General features: G+C 47.2%; 9 protein-coding genes across 12 annotated transcripts; 5 read left to right on the top strand and 4 right to left on the bottom strand.

Moving 5' to 3' along the window:
• The first annotated feature begins 1,395 nt into the window (after nucleotides 1–1,395).
• On the top strand, nucleotides 1,396–4,594 carry LOC108061087 (glycosaminoglycan xylosylkinase homolog). Of its 2 annotated transcripts, none has more exons than XM_070217269.1 (6): nucleotides 1,396–1,726; nucleotides 1,894–2,019; nucleotides 2,107–2,692; nucleotides 2,848–3,425; nucleotides 3,478–3,678; nucleotides 3,733–4,594. In XM_070217269.1, the coding sequence occupies exons 3-6, from the start codon at nucleotides 2,414–2,416 to the stop codon at nucleotides 3,938–3,940; spliced, it is 1,266 nt and encodes a 421-aa protein (XP_070073370.1). In that variant the 5' UTR covers nucleotides 1,396–1,726; nucleotides 1,894–2,019; nucleotides 2,107–2,413; the 3' UTR covers nucleotides 3,941–4,594. The 2 variants fall into 2 exon arrangements, with proteins under 2 accessions (XP_070073370.1, XP_070073369.1); XM_070217268.1 differs by having other exon boundaries at nucleotides 1,792–2,019.
• Rrp6 (exosome component Rrp6) lies at nucleotides 4,590–8,761 on the bottom strand. Its single transcript, XM_017147121.3, has 5 exons — nucleotides 8,374–8,761; nucleotides 8,127–8,308; nucleotides 6,060–7,464; nucleotides 4,909–5,844; nucleotides 4,590–4,769 (listed from the first exon to the last, which is right to left on the bottom strand). The coding sequence occupies exons 1-5, from the start codon at nucleotides 8,479–8,481 to the stop codon at nucleotides 4,689–4,691; spliced, it is 2,712 nt and encodes a 903-aa protein (XP_017002610.3). The 5' UTR covers nucleotides 8,482–8,761; the 3' UTR covers nucleotides 4,590–4,688.
• A 238-nt stretch (nucleotides 8,762–8,999) lies between these two features.
• On the top strand, nucleotides 9,000–10,179 carry LOC108061088 (phosphatidate cytidylyltransferase, mitochondrial). The gene has a single exon (XM_017147126.3). The coding sequence runs from the start codon at nucleotides 9,151–9,153 to the stop codon at nucleotides 10,177–10,179; it is 1,029 nt and encodes a 342-aa protein (XP_017002615.3). The 5' UTR covers nucleotides 9,000–9,150.
• LOC108061089 (GPALPP motifs-containing protein 1) lies at nucleotides 9,014–11,672 on the top strand. Of its 2 annotated transcripts, none has more exons than XM_017147127.3 (3): nucleotides 9,014–9,097; nucleotides 10,440–11,312; nucleotides 11,374–11,672. In XM_017147127.3, exons 2-3 carry the CDS (start codon nucleotides 10,443–10,445, stop codon nucleotides 11,536–11,538), a joined length of 1,035 nt encoding a protein of 344 aa, XP_017002616.3. In that variant the 5' UTR covers nucleotides 9,014–9,097; nucleotides 10,440–10,442; the 3' UTR covers nucleotides 11,539–11,672. The 2 variants fall into 2 exon arrangements, with proteins under 2 accessions (XP_017002616.3, XP_070073371.1); XM_070217270.1 differs by lacking the exon at nucleotides 9,014–9,097 and adding an exon at nucleotides 10,064–10,192.
• A 10-nt stretch (nucleotides 11,673–11,682) lies between these two features.
• Nucleotides 11,683–12,677, bottom strand: CycC (cyclin C). The gene is made up of 2 exons (XM_017147129.3): nucleotides 12,090–12,677; nucleotides 11,683–12,036 (listed from the first exon to the last, which is right to left on the bottom strand). The coding sequence occupies exons 1-2, from the start codon at nucleotides 12,675–12,677 to the stop codon at nucleotides 11,821–11,823; spliced, it is 804 nt and encodes a 267-aa protein (XP_017002618.1). The 3' UTR covers nucleotides 11,683–11,820.
• A 79-nt stretch (nucleotides 12,678–12,756) lies between these two features.
• On the top strand, nucleotides 12,757–15,919 carry UQCR-C1 (Ubiquinol-cytochrome c reductase core protein 1). Of its 2 annotated transcripts, none has more exons than XM_070217266.1 (6): nucleotides 12,757–12,898; nucleotides 12,950–13,050; nucleotides 13,312–13,518; nucleotides 13,582–14,281; nucleotides 14,341–14,432; nucleotides 15,483–15,919. In XM_070217266.1, exons 2-6 carry the CDS (start codon nucleotides 12,982–12,984, stop codon nucleotides 15,825–15,827), a joined length of 1,413 nt encoding a protein of 470 aa, XP_070073367.1. In that variant the 5' UTR covers nucleotides 12,757–12,898; nucleotides 12,950–12,981; the 3' UTR covers nucleotides 15,828–15,919. The 2 variants fall into 2 exon arrangements, with proteins under 2 accessions (XP_070073367.1, XP_070073368.1); XM_070217267.1 differs by having other exon boundaries at nucleotides 12,758–12,898; nucleotides 12,957–13,050.
• Dph2 (Diphthamide biosynthesis 2) lies at nucleotides 15,906–17,464 on the bottom strand. The gene is made up of 2 exons (XM_017147122.3): nucleotides 17,246–17,464; nucleotides 15,906–17,193 (listed from the first exon to the last, which is right to left on the bottom strand). Exons 1-2 carry the CDS (start codon nucleotides 17,405–17,407, stop codon nucleotides 15,937–15,939), a joined length of 1,419 nt encoding a protein of 472 aa, XP_017002611.3. The 5' UTR covers nucleotides 17,408–17,464; the 3' UTR covers nucleotides 15,906–15,936.
• Nucleotides 17,465–17,859: 395 nt separating this feature from the next.
• On the top strand, nucleotides 17,860–18,769 carry LOC108061119 (uncharacterized). The gene is made up of 2 exons (XM_017147173.3): nucleotides 17,860–18,148; nucleotides 18,210–18,769. Exons 1-2 carry the CDS (start codon nucleotides 17,911–17,913, stop codon nucleotides 18,746–18,748), a joined length of 777 nt encoding a protein of 258 aa, XP_017002662.2. The 5' UTR covers nucleotides 17,860–17,910; the 3' UTR covers nucleotides 18,749–18,769.
• On the bottom strand, nucleotides 18,763–22,336 carry Nup93-2 (Nucleoporin 93kD-2). Its single transcript, XM_017147172.3, has 4 exons — nucleotides 22,114–22,336; nucleotides 21,872–22,052; nucleotides 20,428–21,809; nucleotides 18,763–19,453 (listed from the first exon to the last, which is right to left on the bottom strand). The coding sequence occupies exons 1-4, from the start codon at nucleotides 22,272–22,274 to the stop codon at nucleotides 18,787–18,789; spliced, it is 2,391 nt and encodes a 796-aa protein (XP_017002661.2). The 5' UTR covers nucleotides 22,275–22,336; the 3' UTR covers nucleotides 18,763–18,786.
• Nucleotides 22,337–22,417: the final 81 nt, after the last annotated feature.

Below are 22,417 nucleotides of genomic sequence, written 5' to 3'. Positions count from 1 at the left end.
GTGAATGTTACAAAACTAATGTGAATTTTATTGATTTTTAATTGTTAAAAACTAAAATGCTCATAAAAAATCCGGTCTGTATTTCTTTTTTGATTTTAATTTTTAAAAATAATAATTTTGAAATTTATTTGTCTCTAGTAAAAGCTGCTTTTAAAAAAAGTAATCTATGAGTAATAATGTTAAGGCTCAGGTATTTAAATATGTAAATATCTACAACCCCAATATTTTACATCTAACATATTTTGAAATACTTATTTTATTTATTTCTGCAAGTGAATAAAGCTGTGGGCTAAATTTAACTGTAATCGTAATGTGTCGACACTGAGGGTGTTTCTTTTTGGCCGCCAACTGCCTTTGAATTTCCCTGGCCAACAACAAATGTGGCTCCGGATGCTGTCGGCATTTGAATTTTCGGGGGGTGGAAAGTGGGTGTTCTCGGGAGGAGAAAAAGAGGGATTTGGGTAAGGAAGCTGGGGGATACACGTTCGTGCGTTTTGTTACTTGTTGTACATTCCCAACACCATTATTTCTTTCATTTACTCGATTTTCGTGCTTTTCATCCTTTATTGTTGTTTGCTCGAGTGCCGTTATCATTTGTCGGTTTATTTTGCACCATATGTGGCCGGGGAATGCCACTCCTTGACTTTCTCCTCTCCCAGCTTTCGCTCCATTTTGCCCCTTCTTCTCCTTTCTTTTGGGATAAAGAGTGGGCGCAGTTTATGCGCTCTGTACCATTGGGAATCCCAAAGCAAGGTGAACCCTCCCGGCCTAACCCCATCGATGGGTAAAATAACTAAGCTAACTACACTCTTGAAAAAGGTGGAAAGAACTTTACAAATGGGGAAGTATTTTTTTCTTTTTATGAAAAATATTGAAACAAAAAATTGAGTAAGGTACACATTTAACATTCTAAAAATGTAAAATTCAATTTATGGAAATAGGGATAAAAAATAAATAAAAAGCTGCAAATTGTCTACAAAACTCTAGAGCTTTATTTGATAAATAGATTGTATTTTTTATAATATATTATTCGTATACGGATTTTTTTTATAACTATACATTTTTATAATCATACTATTTTTCCAGTGTACACGCATGGGCTCATCTGTGCAATTTGCCAGTGTGGGTGTTTATAATAACTTAAATGTGTGTAAGCACTTTCCTTTCTCACTCCACCGCGACTTTCTACCTTGACCTTTAGCTGCCTTTTCTTTTTTGATTAACTTTTGCCCACCTGCTCAATTTTTATTTCACATATAAGCCCAATTTCTCTGAAATATAGTTTTTAAAACCAAATTTGGCGCCCAGTGTGAGCGTTGCCAGATCGCTAAACACATGTCTACCAGGGCTGCTGCTGCTTTACCATCAGCTGTTTTTTGTTTACTTCGCGTTCCACTTTTTGTTGTGATTTTCCTGCGCCGGTGAAAAGTGCACGTTTTTCCCATTTTCACCGACATAAACAAAAGCTATTTATAAACGATCGGCCAAACAAGAGAGGCGAACCAAGTGCGGCGGTTGAATTCTTTGTTTTAATCGGTGCCGCAGAGGTTTCCCGTTTTTGAATGCGTGCAGTTCGGCCCGTGGATGTGGATTTTCATGTGTATGTTGGCCAAAAACAAGGCGGCGGCCAATTAAAGCAGCAGCAGCAGAAGAGGAAGCACACGATTTATTGGGCAATTGTGGCCAAGAATCCTAAAGAGGCCACTTAACGCTGGTAAACAAACGGGTAAATTAGAAAGAAAGCTATTGCTGACAGGAAGAGCCCATAAATCATCATATTTTATCTTTCAGGTGGTGAACCAGGATCGTAGGTGATATTTAAGCTATAGAATCCACCTATGTTTATGTCAATTTTGGTTATAACAATTAGTTCTAATGATAACCACCTTTAAGAAGATGAGTAAGATAAGCCTATAGCCAGGAAACTTAAAAAACATATACCATTTGCCAAGAATTCGAGGGTTAATGGGGTCATCGGCTGTAAACAACCGATCGGATCTGATTAACTTGTTGCAGTAGGTGAGCAAAATAAATTAGAACCCGGAACAGGACACTTTAGTTCATTCCGCAGTGCCGACAATTTAATTAATGTGTACACGTTTTCAGATGCGACCACACAATTAATTTACAAAACAATGGACTGATGCGAACAGTTGTTAGCCGATGTCTGCCAAAACAAAAAGGCAAGAAGGCAAAGGGAAGGGCAACATCATCAGCGGAAACTACAACAATTGCAAGAACAGTAGCAAATATTGCCAGAGCAACAACAAGCAGCAACAATTGCCACAAGAGCAGCAACAACGACAGCAGCATGCCACATCAACATTTCGGCTAGAATTGAGCAATTTGCCAGTGCTGCTGCTACCGCTGCGTATACGTAATATTAAAAATAGGCTAACGCCCAGGCTGCAGGATGAACAAGCGCACCGTTGTCATCGCGGGAATCGTGGCCAGCCTCTTGTTCCTGGCGCTCGGCGCCAACTTCTACTTCATGTACTACCTAAGCGCCGAGGAGGGCCATCTGGCCAGCGTCCGGGCGCTGGAGAACATGATTCGGCACAAGATGCGCCACCTGAAGCCCAACTACCTCAATCGCAATCCGCGCTTCTTCATGTTCCGCAACAAGCTGCTCAAGAACTACAAGGCGGCGCCGTACGAAAACGCCAGTGTCCTCTGGGACATTGCCAATTGGGTGAGTCAATTGGGGGTTCATAGGTCTTATCACTGATGAACAGATATTATGCTTATGCAAACAACAAAGGCAAATGAGTTTCACGAGAGGAACTGTTCTATTTTATAATCTATTTTCCTGTTCAACAAACACTCAACCTGTTAATCTAATTTCAGTGGCCCCATGAAAATGAGGTTTATCCTTTGTACGACTCCTCGATGGGCCAGCTACTGGAAACAATGCGTCGCGAACCGATCACCAGGGTCAGCAACCTGGGACGCGGCACCCAGCTGAAGCTGCTGATGCGCCTTTCGCAACAGCAAAAGGTGATCTTCAAGCCGCAATGGTATCCGCGCGATGAGGTCATCGAGGGCATGGTGTACAGTGGCAAGGATCGGCACACAGCGGAAGTTTATGCCTTCTACCTCGGCGCCGTGCTCGACTTTCGATGGACGCCCATCGTTGTGGGCCGAGTGGTGAACTTAAAGAGGGAGATCTACGCCAACGGTGATCAGGAGCTGCAGCAAACAATAAACATCGAAACGGACGAGGATGGCAAGGAAAAGTACTGCTTGTTTGGGAAGTGTCACTACTGCAACGAGGAGGAGACCGTCTGCGGCGATGAGAGGCACAATATCGAAGGCGTTCTCATCTATATCGTTCCGGGAACGATGGCCAAGCGGCGGTCGCCGTGGCAGCGCACCTACAAGGAGGACAAGCGGGCGCCCTGGGAGGACGACATGACCTACTGCAAGTAAGTGGTACCATTTCTACAAAAAACACATATTAAATATGACTCTTTTTAGGTCGTTGAAAAATAAAATGGAGACAATTCGCCTGCTGGACCTCATAGATGCTGCTATTTTTGATTACCTAATACAGAATGGGGATCGTCATCACTATGAAACGCGGGAAGAGCGCGTGGTGTTAATAGATAATGGCAAGTCTTTTGGCAATCCGAACAAGGATCACTTGGATATCCTGGCGCCACTCTACCAATGCTGCCTGTAAGACCCTAACGAAATGAAATGACTAGAAATATTAACATGTATACCTTTCAGCCTGCGAAAGTCCACGTGGGATCGACTGCAGGTTTTCTCCGGCGGCGTGCTCACGGAAATCATCGATCGGCTGTCCAAACAGGATGCTCTCTATCCCCTAATTACGGATAAGCATAAAAAAGGAGTGGAGCGACGACTTCTGGTGGTCTATGCGGTTGTGGAACACTGCATGGACATCGAGGGCGACAAAATGTTCAAAACTCTGTAGTTCAGGCTTGAGATTAAGGCCAACGAAGGTTGTAGATTCAGAACGAGCCAGCACTAGAGCTTCCGGAACTCACTTTCCACATCCTACTTAAGAAATTAGCTAAAGCTAGCTAGAATTTTATTTAATAATTTTAGTCAACGTTCCCTTTCGACGGCTGTTTAAATATTCCTCTCGAAAACCACTAAATATCCAACTATAAGAATCCCTCTTTCTTTTCTTAATCGTTATTGATGTTAAAGTTCTAGCTTAGTTAACTATTTCCCCGAATCCAATGATTGAAAAAGCAATTAGGTCAAAATGTTAATACCGCGATGCCATCCATCAAGAATTTTAGTCAAAAAACATGACATCTTAATCTTAAAATCAAATATAATGCGAAGTGCAGCATTTTTTAAAATGAAAATTCAGATTCATCCATAAGCATGACAATCTATCAATGACTTTTTATAATTTTCCATTTTAATATCTCTTTTATCATGTTCTCAAAACTGTTTAGCATTGTAAACCGAACCTTAAAAACATATCCGATAGTCTAGTTTAATGTATAGTTACGGTTGTTATTTAATAGGTAATATTTTAGAAAATTGAAAAATTATAGTTTTGTAACTTGAAAGAAGAGTGTAACAATCAAAAATAAACACTTGTCTAATTCAATTTTGGTGGTTTTGTATTTTTTCTATCAAGTCCACATCCTGAATATATATAGTACTTTTATATATATTTTTCAGACTTTCGTCACAATTGCAGTTTATTTTTTGCCATCTTTCTTTACATTACTAAATGTAAAAAGCTTGTTGAACTGCTTATTGTTGCGGTTGTTGGGACGGTTCTAAAAAAAAGTAATCAGGGATAAATGATTAGTATCGCTGAAGTCAACGGATTAAGATAGTTAAGCTTTACCAAGTGTAAAACAATTTTTTAAAATAATAACCAAATATTATTGTTAGGTCAAAATGAATGACACTCACCTTTCCGCGAATATTCTGCTTGATTTCTGTTCCGCGGGCTCTTTGCGCTCCTCCCTTGAATTGCCGGAAGTCCACGTTCTTGTAGTCAAAGTTGCCTTCAGCCTTTGGATGAGTGATATGCTGACTGGAGCTCTGGGGATGATTTCCTCGGTTTTTGGCCTTAAAACCGCGCTGGAATTGCTTTCGCTTCTGCTGCTTCTTACTCTGCGCAGGCGGAGGCTTTGGTGGCTCTGTGGCTTGCCTTTCTATGGGCACTTCCACGACCTCATCGTCGCTTTCGCCAGGAACCTGATGGACCACTTCTGCTGGTTCTTTTTTCACTGGCGGCTCTGGCTTTACTCTAGGTTTTGTATTCTCATCTTTGCGGGATCTCTTACTGGTAGTCGGCTGTTGATCAGCATCCGTTTTGCCGTTGGTTTGGTGCTTGCGTTTCAGTTGCTCCTTCAGCGGCACGGAGTACATGGCATCCTCTTCTTGCTTGATGGTATGTCCCTCCAGCTTAATGTTTTGCTCCGGTTCCGGTGCCGCTGGACACAAACGCCTCTTCAGCAGCTCACTGCGCTCCCTGGCATTCTGATCCTCCTTCAGCTGCTCCATCAGCGGCAGGATGGCCAAGTAGCGTTTGTAGGGCATGCGCAGGGTTTGGCTCTCCTTGCGAAGATGGGCCCATCGTTGCTCCTCCTCAGGCGTGGGTTTGGCTGGTTTGTCAAAGAGAGCCATTGCAGGTGTTGCTATAAGTTGATCTTCTTTGGGGACATCCTCCTCCCTGGGCAGCTCAAGTTTTCCTGTGGCTGAACTGCGTTTCAGCAGCGTGGGCAGATCGTCGCGGGTCTCCTCCTGATGCGAAAAGTCGTGCGGACAGTAGAGCTTGCTGCTGAAATCTTTGGTAGAGGGCGGCAACGATGCCTGTGTGCTGCTGCGGGCTTCCAAAATTGGCTGCAATAGTAAGCATAGTATAGTTATAAGCCAGAGAGCACAGAAAAACCTTAATTTTTGCCACTTTGTTAGTAATAAACAAGACTATGCGGTGAAGTCGAGATGTACTCTTCATTTCAACGTTAGTTACAATTAATAGACAATGAAAACATTTCGGAATAGCCACCGACGTTCAGCGAGCTGCAGGCGCTGCTTGAAAGCGCCGGGAAACTCACTTTGACCAGCGGCTGATCGCGCGCCTTGAGGACAATCTGGTGGAGCGTGTGCAGCTGTTGGCGCACCAGCGGCGGAATGGGATTGCAGCAGGCCAGGATGCCCTGCATCTCCCGCGGCAGACTCTCGGCGATTTGAAGCATCATATGGTTGGGCAACACGTAGCCATAGCTCTCATCCTCCGACCGCGCCGTCGCATCGCGCCACTCGAAGATTCCTCGCAGGGCGTACAGCTGGCGATTGTCGAAGGATCGCTTAGTTTTCCGCACCAAATCCATGTGGGATTCGGGTCCAATGTGAGGCTTATTGTAGCGCTTCTTGCACACATCCGTGCTCAGTTGATAGACACTGCCCAGCAGTCCCGGCTCCGCCTGCTGCTGCAGCAAATCGTTAGTCATCCGTTCGTAAACGTATATCAGAAAGTGGGTATCCTGGCGGGCATAGTCCACCAGCTGCTGGGGCAGTGGCCTCATCCGCCAGTCGGCCAGTTGCAGGCTCTTGTCCACATCCAAATCCAGATAGTTCTTCAGCAAGAAGGCCAGCGACAAACGGGCCATGTTCAAGGCCTTGGCTGCCCGATGGGTGTCGAACATGTTGACAATATACAAAGACAAGTCCCTCTGCAGCCACTCAATGTCCAAGTCGGCGCCGTGCAGAATCTTCAGCTTCTTGGGATCGGTGAGCACCAGATTCAGTATGTGCATCTCATCGCGCAGAATGAGGGTATCGAAAATATAATCCTTGTTGCGCGTCGACATCTGGACGAGGCAAGTGATGCCCATGAAGGTGCGATACGAGTGGTGCTCCACATCTATGGCTATTTGGGTCGCTTGCCTCAGCTCCTCCAGGGCCTGCTGCAGCTTCTCAACGGTGTCCACCACCAGTAACTCGGTGTTTGCCATTAGTTCTGGAAGCACTGGCTTCTGTTTCTGCAGTTGCTGCGCCGGAGGCTGAAACTTGAGCAGCTCAAACTCGTAGGGATGCAAATATGACACGATATTGCCGGCATCATCGTATTCGGGGAGGAGTGCCAGCGGTTTCAGTGAATTGGGCTTCTCCTTGAGCCTGGGAACGAACGGAGTCTGGCCACTGTTATCCACCGGCTCCTTAAATTGCGTCTGCGGGCGAACAATGTTTTTGGCCGTAAAGAGGCGAGCCGAAACCATGCTGCGTTGCGGTGTTCCTGTCGTTCTGTTCCAGCTGCCCGCCTTGGGCGTCTCCTGGGTTTGCGGCGAAGCCACCGAGGGCTCGCCTGCAGTGGAGCTGCTCATCACGTCCACCTGGGCCTCCACGACCTGTTGGGGATTCCGGCGCAGACCGCTCTTGATGTCCAGATTGGTGGTGATGCGCTCGAACAGTATGTCGTTGCACTCCTGCACCATCTCAAACTGCTCTTCCAGTTGGCGTCTGTTTGGAGAAGGCAGTTAAATCGTTAGAAGCATGTTGTTATATGGATTTTTTTGATATTTTATAGACCTTAGACTTAAAGGACTAAGATGTGTAGTTGAAGGCAGACTTTTAGGAGGACTGGTTCAACAATAGAGCCCTGTGTAAATCATTCAATTTTTGTTTTATCATAGTATGCCATGAAAATTCAGATTTGTTTAATTCAATTCTGTGTGAAATTAATTTAATGATTTTCTAATTCATTTCGAATTGAAGGAATGAATGAATAATTTTTATGAATTTTTTGAGTTTTCCAGATATTTTTTTTGCTCTCTTTTGAGAACAAAAAGTGGAAATTTTTTAACAAATCATTGTTAACTGCTTAGAAAATAAAATTTAGGCCATTTCTTCAAACTATTATTGTCGTTTGAATTATTTCGGAATTCATGCCATTCATTCATTTAATTCTATTAAACTCAAAATTCAAATTCATTCAATTCTATTAAACTCAAAATTCTAATTAATTCATTCAAATAAAACAAAAAATTCAAAATAATTCATTGAATCCATTCATGCAGGGATCTATTCAACAAGTGGATGATTAAAGATTCACTTTAGAGAGTCCCAGGATAGGATATCACAATTTATAGACTTATTCTCGATTATCACCTGCGGAAACTTACTTCTTGATGTCGCCCTTGATCTCCTTGGCCTGGAGCACGTTCCCGATGAGCCCCACCACCCGTTGCGACAGGTCGTCCATGACACGTGCGTAGCCCGGGTAGCTCAAGTAAAGGGCGCGGGCGGTTCCCTGGGGAAAGGCGTTGGCGGCCCTGGTGGCGCCCACTACGTTCCTGAAGGCTTGCTGCACAGACAATCCAAAATATAAATGCATTTGGTACCATAAAACCATTTAGAATCTCTACCCACGTTTGTGAACGCCTCGACATCTTCTGCAGCGGATCCCTCCGGCAGCTGATCGGCTTGAACCTGCTCCTCCTTGGCCTCCGCGTGAACTCTTTTCGGGGGTCGCGGCATTTCTGTTTTTCCTTCAGTGTTTTGTGTTCTGTTCGTTAAAATGTATATTTCGTTTTACAGATTTGCAGAAAATGTGCGTGTTTTTCTCTTCTTCTTTCGTGAACAATAACAACAGCTAGAATTTCGAGTTTGTCATCACTACCGGCGACGAAATTTGCTCACTATGCAGCACTACAAGGTGACCGCAATCGAAATCACCCTGATTTTAAAATTTTAGGCAAATTTGGAAGGAAGATTTCGTAATGTTCAAATACTGACAGAAGCTGCTTTGATCCTAATTTAAAAAAAACTTTTTTGAATTATACTGAAAATTTTTAATTATTTAGCTTTTTTATAGCTGGTTTAAGCCGCAATCGAATCGATTTCAGGGTATTTTAAAATTTTAGGCAAATTTGGAAGGAAGATTTCGTAATGTTCAAATACTGACGGAAGCTGCTTTGTTCCTAATTAAAAAAGAAACCTTTTTTGAATTTCACAGCAAATTTTAAGTTATTTAGCTTTTTTATAGCTGGATTTACTGCCAGTGTGCCCACACCTCGGCCACCGGCAAAAATCAGAATAGCCAGAAGAAGAAGCAGTCACTCCATCGGAAAGGAACGGAGTTACGTGCTAAAAAGTAATTATATCGCCTAAGTTAAGTCTGTTTTAGAGGTACACCCGCCCCCCGAGATGTTGGACCTGTACAGGCGCACGGTGGCGCGATTTCCGCTGGGCAGCGTCAGCTACATGTTCGCCTACGGATCCGGCGTGAAGCAGCAGGAGGGCTATGAAAGCCTGTCCACTGGAAACGGCTATCGTCCGGCGCCGGGAAGCGTTGTGGATCTGGTCTTTTGCGTGCGGGACGCTCAGGGCTTCCATGCCGAGAACCTGCACCGCCATCCGGAACACTACTCCGCTTTGAGGCACCTGGGAGCGGGCTTTGTGGCCAAGTACCAGGAGCGTTTGGGTGCGGGCGTCTATTGCAACACTCTGGTGCCGCTGGCGGATGTGGGTCTCACCATAAAGTACGGCGTGGTGTCGCAGGAACAGCTGCTGGAGGATCTGCTGGACTGGCGGCATCTGTACCTCGCCGGCAGGCTGCACAAACCGGTGACGAATCTGGTCAATCCCAGCGATAATCCTCCCCTGAAGGCCGCGCTGGACAGGAACCTTTTGTCCGCCCTGCAAGTGGCTCTGCTGCTGCTGCCGGAAAAGTTCACCGCCTACGCGCTGTTCCACACCATCGCCGGGCTGAGTTACAAGGGGGATTTCCGCATGATCTTCGGGGAGAACAAGCAGAAGGTGCACAACATCGTTAATCCGCAAATCAACGACTTCTTTGCCCTGTACCAACCCTCTTTGGGCCAACTCTCCCAGTGTGTGGCCGTCAATATGAAGGGCCAGGAACCAGGAAGCCGGAAGCCAGCCATACTCTTCGAGCAGGACAAATCCTCGTCGGCCACGTCGCAACACCTGCGACAGTTGCCCAGGGAGCTCAAGAAACGGCTGGAGCGGAATGCCGCCTGTAAGGGTGACTACGCCGAGGTGGTGGACCATCTTTCGGTGGCCTCACAGCTGCCCGAGGTGCTGCAGGCCTCCGTGAACGACATCGTGTGGCGCAGCAGTGTCGCGCAATCGATCAAAAACATTGCCAGTGCCGGCGTTCTCAAGTCCCTGGTCTACAGCTATCGCAAGGCTCAGAAAACCTTCGCTGTTTAGGTTTCTTTTCGGGGTAATCCAATCCAATCCCCTGGCTGCCAATCTACCGACTAAGTTGCCCCCTCCAGCTGCATTTCGTTACATAATTCTAAGCTTTAAAGTTGTTAACTGCAATATACGTTTAGTCCAAGCCAAAGAACTGAGTTTTCTTGGGGATCTCAGAACGAATCTAGATGAAATGGAGCTGGTTCTCTAAGGAAATTCAATTTCTGTTATAAGTTTGCTTAATTTTAATTGATTTTATCCCTTTTCCCTTACAGATCATGTCGAGCACTGATAGTTGCAGTGACAGCAGTTCCTCCAGCGATGAAAGGCACCGGAAAAGGAAGCACAAGAAGCACAGCAAAGATGTGGACAAGTCCAAAAAGAAGAAGTCCAAGAAGCACAAGAAAGTGAAGCGTCGCCACAAGGAGAAAAAGCGAAGCAGGCAGGAAGAGGAGCAACCTCCAGCTTTGTTGAACGTTGCGCCAACAGAAGATGTGGCTTCAAATAGTGAAGATGCCTTTGGTCCTGCACTGCCACCGCATTTGAGGAAGCCGATTCTACCAGAAATTCCAGAGGAGAGCCAACCGAAAGTGCAACCGCAGGCCATGATTGGTCCCATTTTGCCCAGCAGTTTGGCTAAGGAAAAGTCTCCTGTTGAAGATGCCGAATCGGAGGATGAAGATGATCTGGCTGGCACCTTTGGCCCGCTACCAAACGCCAGCCAAGTGGCCTTAGAGGAGCGTGCTCTGGCCCTCAAGCTGGCTGCTCTGGAGGGCGGTGCGCTGGGTACTTCGACAGACCAAGAAGTGCGTGAAGAGTGGATGCTGGAACTGCCGGATGTGGGTCTAAAAAGCGGTCTTGCCGCCCTGAGCAACATGAAGCGCACCTTCCATCAGGGAAAGGAGCGACCCGACTTCAGCGATCGATCCTCCTGGACGAAGACGCCCCAGAGTGAAGCGGCTGCTGCTGCAGCGGGACCAAAGTCCTTCAGCTCCAAGGAACTGGAACAGATGGCCCAGGCGAAGTACGAGCAGCAGCGCGACGATGAACAGGAGAGTATGGCCAAAAAGCACAAAAAGAAGCACAAACGTGACGAGTCTCTGGTGGAGCTGCATCAAAAAAAGCTGAGAAAGGAGCAGAGGGAAAAGGTTTGGAAAGAAATTAATATTTAAAATATATATAATTTATTTAACATATATTATTTTTCAGGAAAAGGAGTTGGCTGCCTCGGGTTCCAAGCCAGAACGAAGACCTTTTAGCAGGGATGTGGACTTGAAGCTTAACAAGATCGACAAGAATCAAACCAAGCAGATTGTGGACAAGGCAAAGATACTCAACACCAAGTTCTCCAGGGGGCAGGCCAAGTATCTATAGGAATAATTGTTGAATAAAACCTCAGCTTAATAAAAAAAGTACTAGGTTTAATTTAGAAATATGAATAATATAGACAAAATAGTTTTAAAGTGCTCAAATCTTGTATTAAGTGAAAATAAATTGAAGTTTTTATCAACTTATAGCGAATGTATAATTTTAAATGCTTGGAGATTTAGTTGCTTAGTCACATAGCTTAAACCTCAGTTTAATCGACATAAATAAGTAAGAATTACAAATAATTGAACAATACAAGCTAGAGGAGTACAAAATGATGAGGCATTTTCAGCGCTGTGGCGGTGGCTTCGGTTTTGGAATCTTCGAGAGCAGCATCTGGATCTCGTCCTTCTCCTTCCAGTCCTTCCACAACTCGTACAGATTGACAATGGCGCGCACGATCTCCTGGACCTTGTCGAGATCCACATTCAGCTCAGCGAACCACTGTTTCGTGGCGTCCTTTTGCAGGATCACGCAGGCGATCTGCAGGCAGGCGATGGCGATCTAAAAAGAAGGGAATTGTGAGTTAAAAGCACTACGTGGTTAGGATCACCCACCTGATAAGGAGGATACAGCAGGCAGACATCGGTGCGCAGGGAATCGTTGACGATGCGCCAACTGAGCGTGAGCAACTGGTCCTCCTGGCCCATGTCCTGGACCAACTGCAGCAGCGGCCTGTAAGGCTGGTAGACAATGAGGCAGCAATCCAGGTTCTCCAGCAGGTAGAACTCGCACTCCAGGATGTGATTGGTGCGGTAGGGGAACTCCTGGGCGTACGCATAGCTGAACTTGGTCTTGATGGCCGACTGGCAGATGGAGATGAGCCGGGAATTGGATATTACGCCAAATTCCTCCACTTTCGAAGCCAGCAGGATGCAGGTGGGCGCCAGCAGCAGGGGATCGATGTTCTTCAGCGAGTTCCTCGCATAGAATCGTTTAAAGTAAACTGTGGCCGTGGCGATGACCTGCTGCCTGAGCTTTAGCTGCTCTCCCAGCACCTGGATGACGTTGGCGAAGAAGATGAACACCTTTTGGTACTCATCCTCGTTCAAAGCCAACAAATCGAGCTGACGCTCCCTCAGCAGATCGGGTTTGTCCAGGATCCACTGCTGCGAGTGCGAACTCTGCCAGAAATTGCCCGCCATATCTGTGAGTAGTAGGCCGAGCTGCGAGCGCCGGCAAATACTTTTTCGTTAGCTATCCAAATTAAATGTTTATTTCGAAAAAGAAAGCCGGAAAACCAGGAAAACCGATTTTTTTTTGCTTGGGCGAACAGTGTGTACACACTTTGTGCCTTTTCCCCCCAACAGCTGACTGACTCCCGATTCGATAGATATCGATTCTCGATTGGCTGGTGTGTGTGTGTGTGAGTTTTTCAGCCGCGGCCACAGACGAAAAAGTCTTAAATATTTTTTAGTTAATAGGCTACTTAAACGATTTAACTGAACGATGGCGTTGCGAGTTCTTGGCGTGACGCAGAATATGCGCACCTACATGCGGGGCGTGGACATGATCAAGGTAAGCGAGTCCAATGATTACGCTCCACAGGATTTAAATTACGTAATTGTTAATGGTTGTGTTTTGGCCGTGTTTTCGGCCAATACTTGTCGTTAATAAGGATAAATAGGCTCCTTGTGGGTGCTTCTAGCAAGCCATTAAGTTTTCCCGAAGAAAAGTTCGAAAATTTTAGGTGGGGAACCCCTCACAATATCTTTGAGGTTATGTTCGTGTTTTACTTAACTTTGGCCTAAAGTTTTCCCCATTTTCCCCAACCCACAGCGCTTCAAGTCGGCTGCCACGCTGCAGAAGACCCTGCTGAACATACCCGCCACCCAGGTGACCAAGCTGGACAACGGTCTCCGCGTGGCCAGCGAGGATTCGGGCGCCTCCACCGCCACCGTAGGTCTGTGGATCGATGCGGGTTCCCGGTCGGAGAACGAGAAGAACAACGGAGTGGCCCACTTCCTGGAGCACATGGCCTTCAAGGTTCGGCCTAGTCTATTCCTGATCTAAACCCCTTGTAATTACTTTTTTTTTACCTGTTTTTAGGGCACCGCCAAGCGCTCGCAGACCGATTTGGAGTTGGAGGTGGAGAACCTGGGCGCCCACTTGAACGCCTACACCTCCCGGGAGCAGACCGTCTTCTACGCCAAGTGCCTGTCCAAGGATGTGCCCAAGGCCGTCGAGATTCTGGCCGACATCATCCAGAACTCCAAGCTCGGCGAGGCTGAGATCGCCCGCGAGCGTTCGGTGATTCTGCGCGAGATGCAGGAGGTGGAAAGCAACCTGCAGGAGGTGGTCTTCGATCATCTGCACGCCACCGCCTACCAGGGCACTCCTTTGGGCCAGACCATCCTGGGACCCACCAAGAACATCCAGTCCATTGGCAAATCCGACCTGACCGACTACATTCAGACGCACTACAAGGCTTCGCGCATCGTTTTGGCCGCCGCCGGCGGCGTCAAGCACGACGATCTGGTCAAGCTGGCCTGCGGCAGCCTGGGTGGCCTGGAGGCCAGCGTTCTGCCCCCGGAGGTGACGCCCTGCCGCTTCACCGGCTCCGAGGTGCGCGTGCGCGACGACTCGCTGCCTCTGGCTCATGTGGCCATCGCCGTCGAGGGCTGCGGCTGGACCGACCAGGACAACATCCCCCTGATGGTGGCCAACACCCTGGTGGGTGCCTGGGATCGCTCCCAGGGCGGTGGCGCCAACAACGCCTCCAATCTGGCCCGTGCCAGCGCCGAGGATAGTAAGCAGACCTATTAGGCTAAGGAGATTTCCAAATTAATAAGTAATTTTCCCCCGCAGACCTTTGCCACAGCTTCCAGTCGTTCAACACATGCTACAAGGACACCGGTCTCTGGGGCATTTACTTCGTCTGCGATCCTCTGCAGTGTGAGGTGAGTAAAGAGTCCTAAATGGGCGCCAAATTGAAATTAACAGAATACCTAAGATAAAGAGGTGAAGAAAACATCGATGTAAAAATCGAAAGATCGATTTTTAATGATATTTTACAAAAATCGATGTTTCCTCGATCTTTTTTGACATAAAAATCAATTTTAAACCGAGCTAAAAAAAAGAAATAAAAAAGCTAAGATATAAACAAACAGCTGAAGCGTAAATTAAAATATGCAGCTGTTCTTTCGTTTGGTCTTACAAAATTAATTTTTCTATTTAAATGGCTAAGTTAGTAAAAATAAAAACTAAATTAAAAATACCCTCTGCAAAGCTATATTTATGTTCATTTTTATATGTGTAAAAACCAGGGAACGTAACTGTTATAAGTTTTATTTTAAAAATCACACTTTAACAGTTATTTTCTGATTTGTAAAGTAAAACTCAAAGAATAACTGTTATTTTTTGAGTTTTATAATAAAAGTTGACGAATAACAGTTATTCGTCGTGATCAAAAATAAAACTCAAACTTGATTTATGGCGATTTTGTGGGTAAACAAAATTTTAAAAAAATATAGCTATAAAATATGCGCGGTTGCCTTTTTTAACAAATTTTTAGTAAGTTATAAAAAGCACGGATATCATGTTTTTTTTAATTATTTCATTTTTTCAAAAATGTCAAGGGAATAACTGCTATTCATAAAAATCAAAAAATAACAGTTATTTTTTGAGTTTTATTATAAAAATCAAAAAATAAAAATCATTACGGATTTGTAAACTACAATGGCTAATAAAAATTGTGGTGTATTTAAAAAATTTTTAGGACCCTTCTAAGTGCGTGATTTTTTTGTATGAAAAATTTACAATAACAGTTATTTTCGTTCCCTGGTAAAAACAAATGCAAATTCATGCCAATAGAAATGTCAATTTATTATTTATTTATTATATTTATTCAAAAAAATCGAGAAACGTCGATGTTACCAAACTATATATTTCTCCACCTCTACTAAGTATAACGATATCTAGTCTAATCTTCTTTTTCTACTCCCCACCAGGACATGCTCTTCAACGTGCAGACCGAGTGGATGCGCCTCTGCACCATGGTCACCGAGGCCGAGGTGGAGCGCGCCAAGAACCTGCTGAAGACGAACATGCTGCTGCAGCTGGACGGCACCACGCCCATCTGCGAGGACATTGGCCGCCAGATCCTGTGCTACAACCGCCGCATCCCGCTGCACGAGCTGGAGCAGCGCATCGATGCCGTGAGCGTGGGCAATGTGCGCGACGTGGCCATGAAGTACATCTACGACCGGTGCCCGGCCGTCGCCGCCGTGGGTCCCGTCGAGAACCTGCCCGACTACAACCGCATCCGCTCCTCCATGTACTGGCTGAGGGTCTAAGAGGTTCCACACCGCTGTTGTTGTAGTTTAATTCAAAGAGAAAATTTCGCCCGCAGAGGATCAGTAAACCGATAATACTAAAAGTTAAATAAGTTGTTCTGCCGCTATTTTATTGATGTGTGTAGTTGATGGGAATGCCGCTGAGTCCCTGCTGCAGCTGGGCGGGCTCCGTTTGACCCAAAGCGGGATCCAATCCCTGCCAGGTGCGGTCCTCGAAGGAGAGACCCGTGTCCGTGGTCATCAGCGACATTTTGGCCTGCGTGGCCAAGGCTAGCGAAGCGGGATCTCCTGCCGTTTCCAGGGAATCATTCACCGCTCCCCTCAGCCTCCCGCTAACCAAGCTGATATCGTGCTCTGGTATATCAGCCGCCTCGAAGGGCAGGAAGCTGCGTCCCTCGGGCAGCAGTTGCTTGAAATCCGTGACATACGCTTCGGGATACCGCATGTGCCAGGCGGGATTCAGGGCCATCTCAGCCTCGAAGACGGAAACAATGGGCTTGTAGTACTCCTTGGAGTCGTACATGTTGTTAAAGGGGCAGCCGATCAGCACAAAGCAATCGATCTCCAGGAAGTTGGCCAGCTTGGCGGGATTTATGCGGCCCACGGAAATGAGCTGCGTCTTGATGCCTCTGCCCTTGGCCATCGTCTGCAGTCGCGCCACCACATCCAGGTAGCCCTCGGCCGAGAGAGTGGCCACAATGAGGCCTAGAGTTTGTGCATCCTTGCACTTCTCGATGTGAAAGTAGCGACGCCGGATGAACTGAGCTGTGAGGGGATTCTTGGAGCTCAGGTTGCCACTAGAACCATCGTAAATGTGCCACTGAATGGCAGCTGCGGCGGTCAGGGAGAGATTGGCGAAGCGCTGGTTATCCGAGCCTATGAAAATGCAAATCCGCTCGAGGCTCCCGGGCTCCTGGGAGGCCTTTGAGTCCTTTAAATCCGCTTCGTTGGGGGGAAAGAGCTCCAGGAGCAAATCCTTGGGTTCCAGGGCCTCTTTGAGTTGGTTTTTAAGCTGCTCATTGTAAATATGCTGGTAGCCAATGTCCAGGTAGACGCATAACTGCCTTTCCTTGCTCTCCTCCCGCAAATCATGCAGTTTAACCAGGAGAAGAGCCACATCTAGGGGCATCTCCGGGTAGAGATAAAGCACCGGCAAGCGGGTTGCCCTGCTGCGACAGGCATTTCCAAAGTGAATCACACTATCGGCATCCACATGGGCAGCCGCAATCTCGTCCACGCAGCAGCTGCCGTAGGTGGTGTCCGCCAGGATGAAGATCTTTACCTCCTCCGCCGCCAGTAGCTCCTTCAAAGCCACGCTAATAGCATTGCTGTGGGGCAGATAGTCGTCGGGGAATTGCAGGCAAACCTGGGGGGAAACTAATTAGTTGGAACTCTGGATTAACAACCCATTTACACACCCTTTTGTAACCATTTTGGGTAATCCATTCAGTGCTCCTCCTTCGGTGGCTTTCGTTCCAGATCTGTTCGAAGCTCACCGGCTGCTCCGTTTCCGTCTGGCGCTCCAGGGCGGCCGCCTCCGAGCTGGAGAAGGCCGATGCAGATGTTTCGGATGAGCTCATTTTCCGGCAGAGGTTCGATTTCCACAAAAATCCTTTGTCTTCTCCAGTAAAAAAGATCAAAATGCAATAAAAACAAACAAAGTCAAGATAGCGTCGAAAAAAAGTACGCTTACACGCGAATGGTAGGTGGGTGTATTGGCTAGTGTAGCGAATATACAAACCTTGGCTTTTAGTGAGACCGTTTATTTGCCGCGATCGTGTAGTGAATACTCGAACCTATTTCAAAATGTGACCATTTAAATTTGTTTTCTCATTTGAATAGTTTTCTGTTGAAGCCCAGCTTAGAATTTAAAAGTTCCAATTTGTTTAAGTTAGTTTTGCAATCTTTTTGGACAAAACAATTAAAAACAAAAGATAATATTTTTTGGCCTTGGCAATTAAAAGGCGAACTTCAAGCCGCTGATCTTGACCCAATTTTACCTTTTGCAACGCCTACCAACACTTGTTGCTTTCTCCATTTCACCTGAAGAATTTTCACCCAACCAGAACAATTGCCGAAAAATATGAAAAACCAAAATCTACGCTGCATCGTGACCAATTGTTATGAGAGTGGTAAACAGGATAGAAGCGCCATGTTCAAATTCCCTATAAATCCGGTTATTAGGCAAAAGTGGTTGGAGAACATTGGGGTTTTGAAAGACATCAATTTGCATAATAGTCGGGTTTGTAGGCGTCACTTTGAGCCGCAGTGTTTCGGCAAGGCCAAGGTGTTTTCATGGGCAGTTCCTACGCTTTTTTTGGGTAAGTGTATCATTGGAATCTCATAAACCAACCATCTAAACTGGATCTTCCTCCATTTCAGGTGAAAACCAGTTATTACACTCTGTCAGTAAACCGGAAAAGAACCCCATCACCCGCAAATGCTGCATCAGGAACTGCCCTTCTCGATCTGATGGCCAGAGACTGCACTTCTTTCCCGCGGATCCCGAGCTGCGCCAGGAGTGGATGGACATATGCCACCTAAAAGTGGACCTCAAGTGGCCCTTCATTTGCGGCAGGCACTTCAGCAGGCACTTTCTGCCTAAGATTAATGGGAACCTTAAGAAGGACGCCATTCCAGAGCTCCATTTGGGTATAGAAAGTGAAGATCCCCTGGGAAAGTGCCTTAAAAATAGGAGGCCATCTTCCAAGAGGATTAAATTGTCAACCAAGAGCGACGATTCGGGTATAGATGAGGAAAACTCCAAGGATAGCAGTCCTAATGAATCCTGCTCCAGCTGCCTGGATCTCCAACAACAACTAACAGCTGCCCTCCTTAAAATTCAGCAGCTTGAGGAAAAACAGAAGGCTAAAGAGGAAAGCGACGACGAGGAGGAGCTAATTTTCATGCTGATGAAGTAAACTGAAGCACAATCTTCATGCCTTAAACTACCTTTATTCTAGTGCATCACCAGCTCCAGTTGAATCAGCCGCCTGTTGGTGTCGTAGGGCAGTCGGTATGGCATTGTAGCAGCCATGTTAGACAGGGCTTTCGCTTTCTGACGGAGCTGCTGCATTTGGCTCTGCTCCAGGGAGCCTCCCATTCCCTCCTTCAGCTGCTTGTACTGCCGCTGGGCAATGTCCATGGCGGCCACAATGACATCGGGCAGCACCTTGATCACCTCGCCGCTGAGGCGCCTCACATTCGCCAGGCAAACCTCCACATCGTTCGTCGTCTGGGGCATCAACTGGGTCTGTTTTAGCTGCTCCAAGGCGGCACTAAGCTTCCCTTCGTGATACAAGTTAAAGAAGATCAGCAGATCCTGCAGCAGCACAAAGCTGGCCTTCATTTTGGGCTCCACCTCGATGCTGTCGCTGGCCAGCAGTTGGCTGAATCTCTGGGCCTCCACACCCAGCCGCTCCCTCAACGAACCGCCCAGCGTGGGCAGCTGCACCACTTGGGCCAGCAGGATGCAAATGTGCTTTAAAGCCAGGCTGTACTTGCCAGCCATTTCGTAGAGCCTCGCCGAGATCTCAAAGTTGCCCAGGGAGGCCAGTTCGTCGGCCACCAGAGCGGCCATGGTGCGCGTGTCGAACTCCGGGCAGTCGAACTGGCGGAAGAGGCCACTGGAAATGGAAGAAACCAGATTAAGACTGATTTTAAATAAAACAAGAAGCTTATATACCCTGGCAGATTATTCCTATTATTTTACTAATCTCAAAAATGTTAAATTTCCTATTATTTCTCATTAATTTTCCGAGCTTTCCTATGGCAGCTATATCATATAGTAGTTTAATTTTGATAAAATTAAAATCAAAATTCGGAAATATTTAAAAACAGTCATATTCTAGAGTAGAAGAGAATACAATAAATACCAAAGAAGCTAAAATGTATTTCCTATTACTTTTCCATTAATTTTCCGATCGTTCCTATGGCAGCTATATAATATAGTCGTCCGACTTTTTAAATATTTAATTCGAAATTCAGAAATATTTACAAAAAAACATCCCCAATAGTAGAAGGTAATATTTCAAACAAGAGAGAACGCTATAGTCGGGTTGGTGTCCCGACTATCTAAAACCCGTCACTCAGCTAAAGGGAGTGCGAACGCTGTGTCGGGTTGGTGTCCCGACTAATAATCGTAACTCAGCTAAAGGGAGTGCGAGGGAGATAGATATATGTTGACAATTTATAAAGCGTATAACTTTTTAATGAATGGTCCGATTTGAAAAATGTCTTCTACATTTCGATAGGTATAAATATACACAACAAAATTGCATTTATACTTCTCGGAAATCTTTAAAGATGTGGGCGCAGGACCCATTTTAAAATCGTTAGTGGGCGATTGTGGGCGTTAGAGGGGGCGTGGCGCTCGGCTAAAATAAACTTGCGCTGCGTAGGAAGCCAAAGAATATGTGTGGGAAATCTCAACCTTCTAGCTTTTGTAGTTTCTGAGATCTCAGCGTTCATACAGACGGACAGACAGACAGACGGACAGACGGACAGACGGACATGGCTAGATTGACTCGTCTAGTGATGCTGATCAAGAATATATACTTTATGGAGTCGGAAACTGACTGAATATACACCTTCTACCCACCTGTTAACCTCCTCTTGGTCACTCGCCTGCCGCTGGCCGAAAATCAAATCAAATATGGTGGTATCAAAGACACCACTATCCACCACCACATCGCACACGCAGGCCATAAACATGTTGCGGCCCCTGGGATCCCTCAAGCAGCGCAGGGTGTAGTAGTAGTGCAGGGCCTCCGTGGTGTCCGTGCGCTCGAATCGCTGTACATACTGCCGGATCAAGCGGGTCAAATTGAGGCGCCTCAGTGGCTGCGGATCCATGATATCAATCGAGAGCAGCGGCTGCGACACACTGCGCGCTCCGCCCAGAAGACCCAACTCATGTAGAGCTATGGCCATGTGCACGGCATGGACGCGGGTTTCCTCCCGACGGGCCAGGAACTCAATGGCGGCCTCAAATTGGCCCGTGAGCGCCAGGGTTTCGAAATACAGATGCGGCTGCTGCCCGGCATTGAAGTACTTCTCGCCGTACTTCTCCAGAATCAGCGACTGCAGTTTGCCATAGCTGGCGGCGTCTCCCGGCTGCAGCATGGCCAGTCGGATCCACAGGAAGTCATCGATGGTCTTGGCCACCTCGCCATGAACTTCATTCACATCGCAGCCCAGCAGGATGCAGTAAACGGCCTTCTTGTAGGCATCCGTCGAGTTGCGTATCTTGTTGGCGTACTGAAGGCGCAACTGATTCTCTATTCTCGAGTTAATTTCGCCCGCATTCCGATCCGCGACCAGCTGGGCGAACTCCTCGTGGCTGCTGCCCGCTGCGCGCAGGAACTCCACCGCCGTTTCGGCCGAACCACATCGCAATCCGTAGTAGACCAGCGGCCAAAGGGGTCGTTCGCCCACGGTGTCCACCAGTCCAATGGTCTGCTGGGCGCTAAAACGATGGCTCACGTAGGCGAGGACCAGTTGATAGCTATTGCTGGCATAGGAGCCGCCCACCTGGGAGCACATGAACACCCGGTAGCGTCGCTCCAAATAGGATTTCCCATAGTTAACAAACTCTGGCCTCTGCTGGCGACTCTTGAGGGGATCCGAGTGCAGTGGTTCGCTTATTTGGGTGACGCAAGTGAGCAGGGTCCACATGTCCGTCAGCCGGGAGTCGCTGAAGCTCTGGGAGAGTTGGGCGAACTTCTGGACGAGATTGGGCCGCTGGCTGCCCTTTAAAAGCAGCTCGTTGTATTGGCGCAACTCCTGGGCGTACACAAGCTCCAGAGGATCGAGGCAGGAACGCGGCTGGCAGTGCGGATTCAGGATGGTGGGCTCGGGCAGCCGTTGCAGGTCGATGAAGTTCTGCGAGGGCGCAATTAGGGCATCCAGCAGGCGGGTCTTCTCCTCGTTCCAGGCGCTGTTCATGCTGGCCCACTTTTGCTTGCTCACAGAGTCGTTTATCTGGGGATTGGGGGGAAGATTATGTCAGCGGTGGTTAGTTGGTAATCCAGTGGCTCACCCACATTCTTGTTGGTGTCCTCGATCACCGAGAGAATGGCGTTCTCGCGCTCGTTCTTCAGAAAGGTGCGCACATCGGTGTCTGCTTTTACGTCCAGCGGTTCGAAGGCTTTCCGGGCACTCAGCGCCTCCAGCTTCTGGTTGAGCTTGGGCAGGTCCACGCCCTTGGATCCCAGCAGGATGTGGCTGGTTGAGAATGGGTAAACTCAAGCTCTGTGTTAACTTTCGTTAGAGATTGTTTACTCACGCCTGGATCTCCTTGCCGCCGGTTTGGGTGACCCGCGAGTGCAGCTCCGTGGTGGCCTGCAGGACCTGCTGGAGCGTCCGCTCCACGGCGGGCAGCTCGCACTCCGCCTTCGCCTCATTGGTCAGGTTCTGGGCGCGCTGCAGCAGAGTGTTCAGGTCCATTTTCGCAGATAAATTCACAACACAATCCGCCGGTTCGCGCCACCACACAATTAGAGATGACACTATCGATGACAGGACTATCGAACATGTTACAGGGATCTCTCCGAGGAGTGAAGTCTCGATATGGTAGGGGGATTCCCTAA

This window comes from Drosophila takahashii, chromosome 3R (genome assembly GCF_030179915.1).
Source record: "Drosophila takahashii strain IR98-3 E-12201 chromosome 3R, DtakHiC1v2, whole genome shotgun sequence".
Lineage (NCBI taxonomy): Eukaryota > Metazoa > Arthropoda > Insecta > Diptera > Drosophilidae > Drosophila > Drosophila takahashii.
This window is presented reverse-complemented; position numbering and strand designations above follow the sequence as displayed.

Coding starts and splice junctions, on each gene's coding strand:
- LOC108061087 (XM_070217269.1), top strand. CDS start 2,414: ATGAACAAGCGCACCGTTGTCATCGCGGGAATCGTGGCCAGCCTCTTG. Junction 2,693..2,847: donor TCTGGGACATTGCCAATTGG/GTGAGTCAATTG, acceptor ATCTAATTTCAG/TGGCCCCATGAAAATGAGGT. Junction 3,679..3,732: donor CCACTCTACCAATGCTGCCT/GTAAGACCCTAA, acceptor TATACCTTTCAG/CCTGCGAAAGTCCACGTGGG.
- Rrp6 (XM_017147121.3), bottom strand. CDS start 8,481: ATGCCGCGACCCCCGAAAAGAGTTCACGCGGAGGCCAAGGAGGAGCAG. Junction 8,309..8,373: donor ATGTCGAGGCGTTCACAAAC/GTGGGTAGAGAT, acceptor TTGTCTGTGCAG/CAAGCCTTCAGGAACGTAGT. Junction 4,770..4,908: donor AGCAGAATATTCGCGGAAAG/GTGAGTGTCATT, acceptor ACTTTTTTTTAG/AACCGTCCCAACAACCGCAA.
- LOC108061088 (XM_017147126.3), top strand. CDS start 9,151: ATGTTGGACCTGTACAGGCGCACGGTGGCGCGATTTCCGCTGGGCAGC.
- LOC108061089 (XM_017147127.3), top strand. CDS start 10,443: ATGTCGAGCACTGATAGTTGCAGTGACAGCAGTTCCTCCAGCGATGAA. Junction 11,313..11,373: donor GAAAGGAGCAGAGGGAAAAG/GTTTGGAAAGAA, acceptor ATTATTTTTCAG/GAAAAGGAGTTGGCTGCCTC.
- CycC (XM_017147129.3), bottom strand. CDS start 12,677: ATGGCGGGCAATTTCTGGCAGAGTTCGCACTCGCAGCAGTGGATCCTG. Junction 12,037..12,089: donor TGCTGTATCCTCCTTATCAG/GTGGGTGATCCT, acceptor CCTTCTTTTTAG/ATCGCCATCGCCTGCCTGCA.
- UQCR-C1 (XM_070217266.1), top strand. CDS start 12,982: ATGGCGTTGCGAGTTCTTGGCGTGACGCAGAATATGCGCACCTACATG. Junction 13,051..13,311: donor GGGGCGTGGACATGATCAAG/GTAAGCGAGTCC, acceptor CCCAACCCACAG/CGCTTCAAGTCGGCTGCCAC. Junction 13,519..13,581: donor TGGAGCACATGGCCTTCAAG/GTTCGGCCTAGT, acceptor ACCTGTTTTTAG/GGCACCGCCAAGCGCTCGCA.
- Dph2 (XM_017147122.3), bottom strand. CDS start 17,407: ATGAGCTCATCCGAAACATCTGCATCGGCCTTCTCCAGCTCGGAGGCG. Junction 17,194..17,245: donor CCCAAAATGGTTACAAAAGG/GTGTGTAAATGG, acceptor GTTTCCCCCCAG/GTTTGCCTGCAATTCCCCGA.
- LOC108061119 (XM_017147173.3), top strand. CDS start 17,911: ATGAAAAACCAAAATCTACGCTGCATCGTGACCAATTGTTATGAGAGT. Junction 18,149..18,209: donor AGTTCCTACGCTTTTTTTGG/GTAAGTGTATCA, acceptor CCTCCATTTCAG/GTGAAAACCAGTTATTACAC.
- Nup93-2 (XM_017147172.3), bottom strand. CDS start 22,274: ATGGACCTGAACACTCTGCTGCAGCGCGCCCAGAACCTGACCAATGAG. Junction 22,053..22,113: donor GGCGGCAAGGAGATCCAGGC/GTGAGTAAACAA, acceptor ATTCTCAACCAG/CCACATCCTGCTGGGATCCA. Junction 21,810..21,871: donor TCGAGGACACCAACAAGAAT/GTGGGTGAGCCA, acceptor CCCAATCCCCAG/ATAAACGACTCTGTGAGCAA.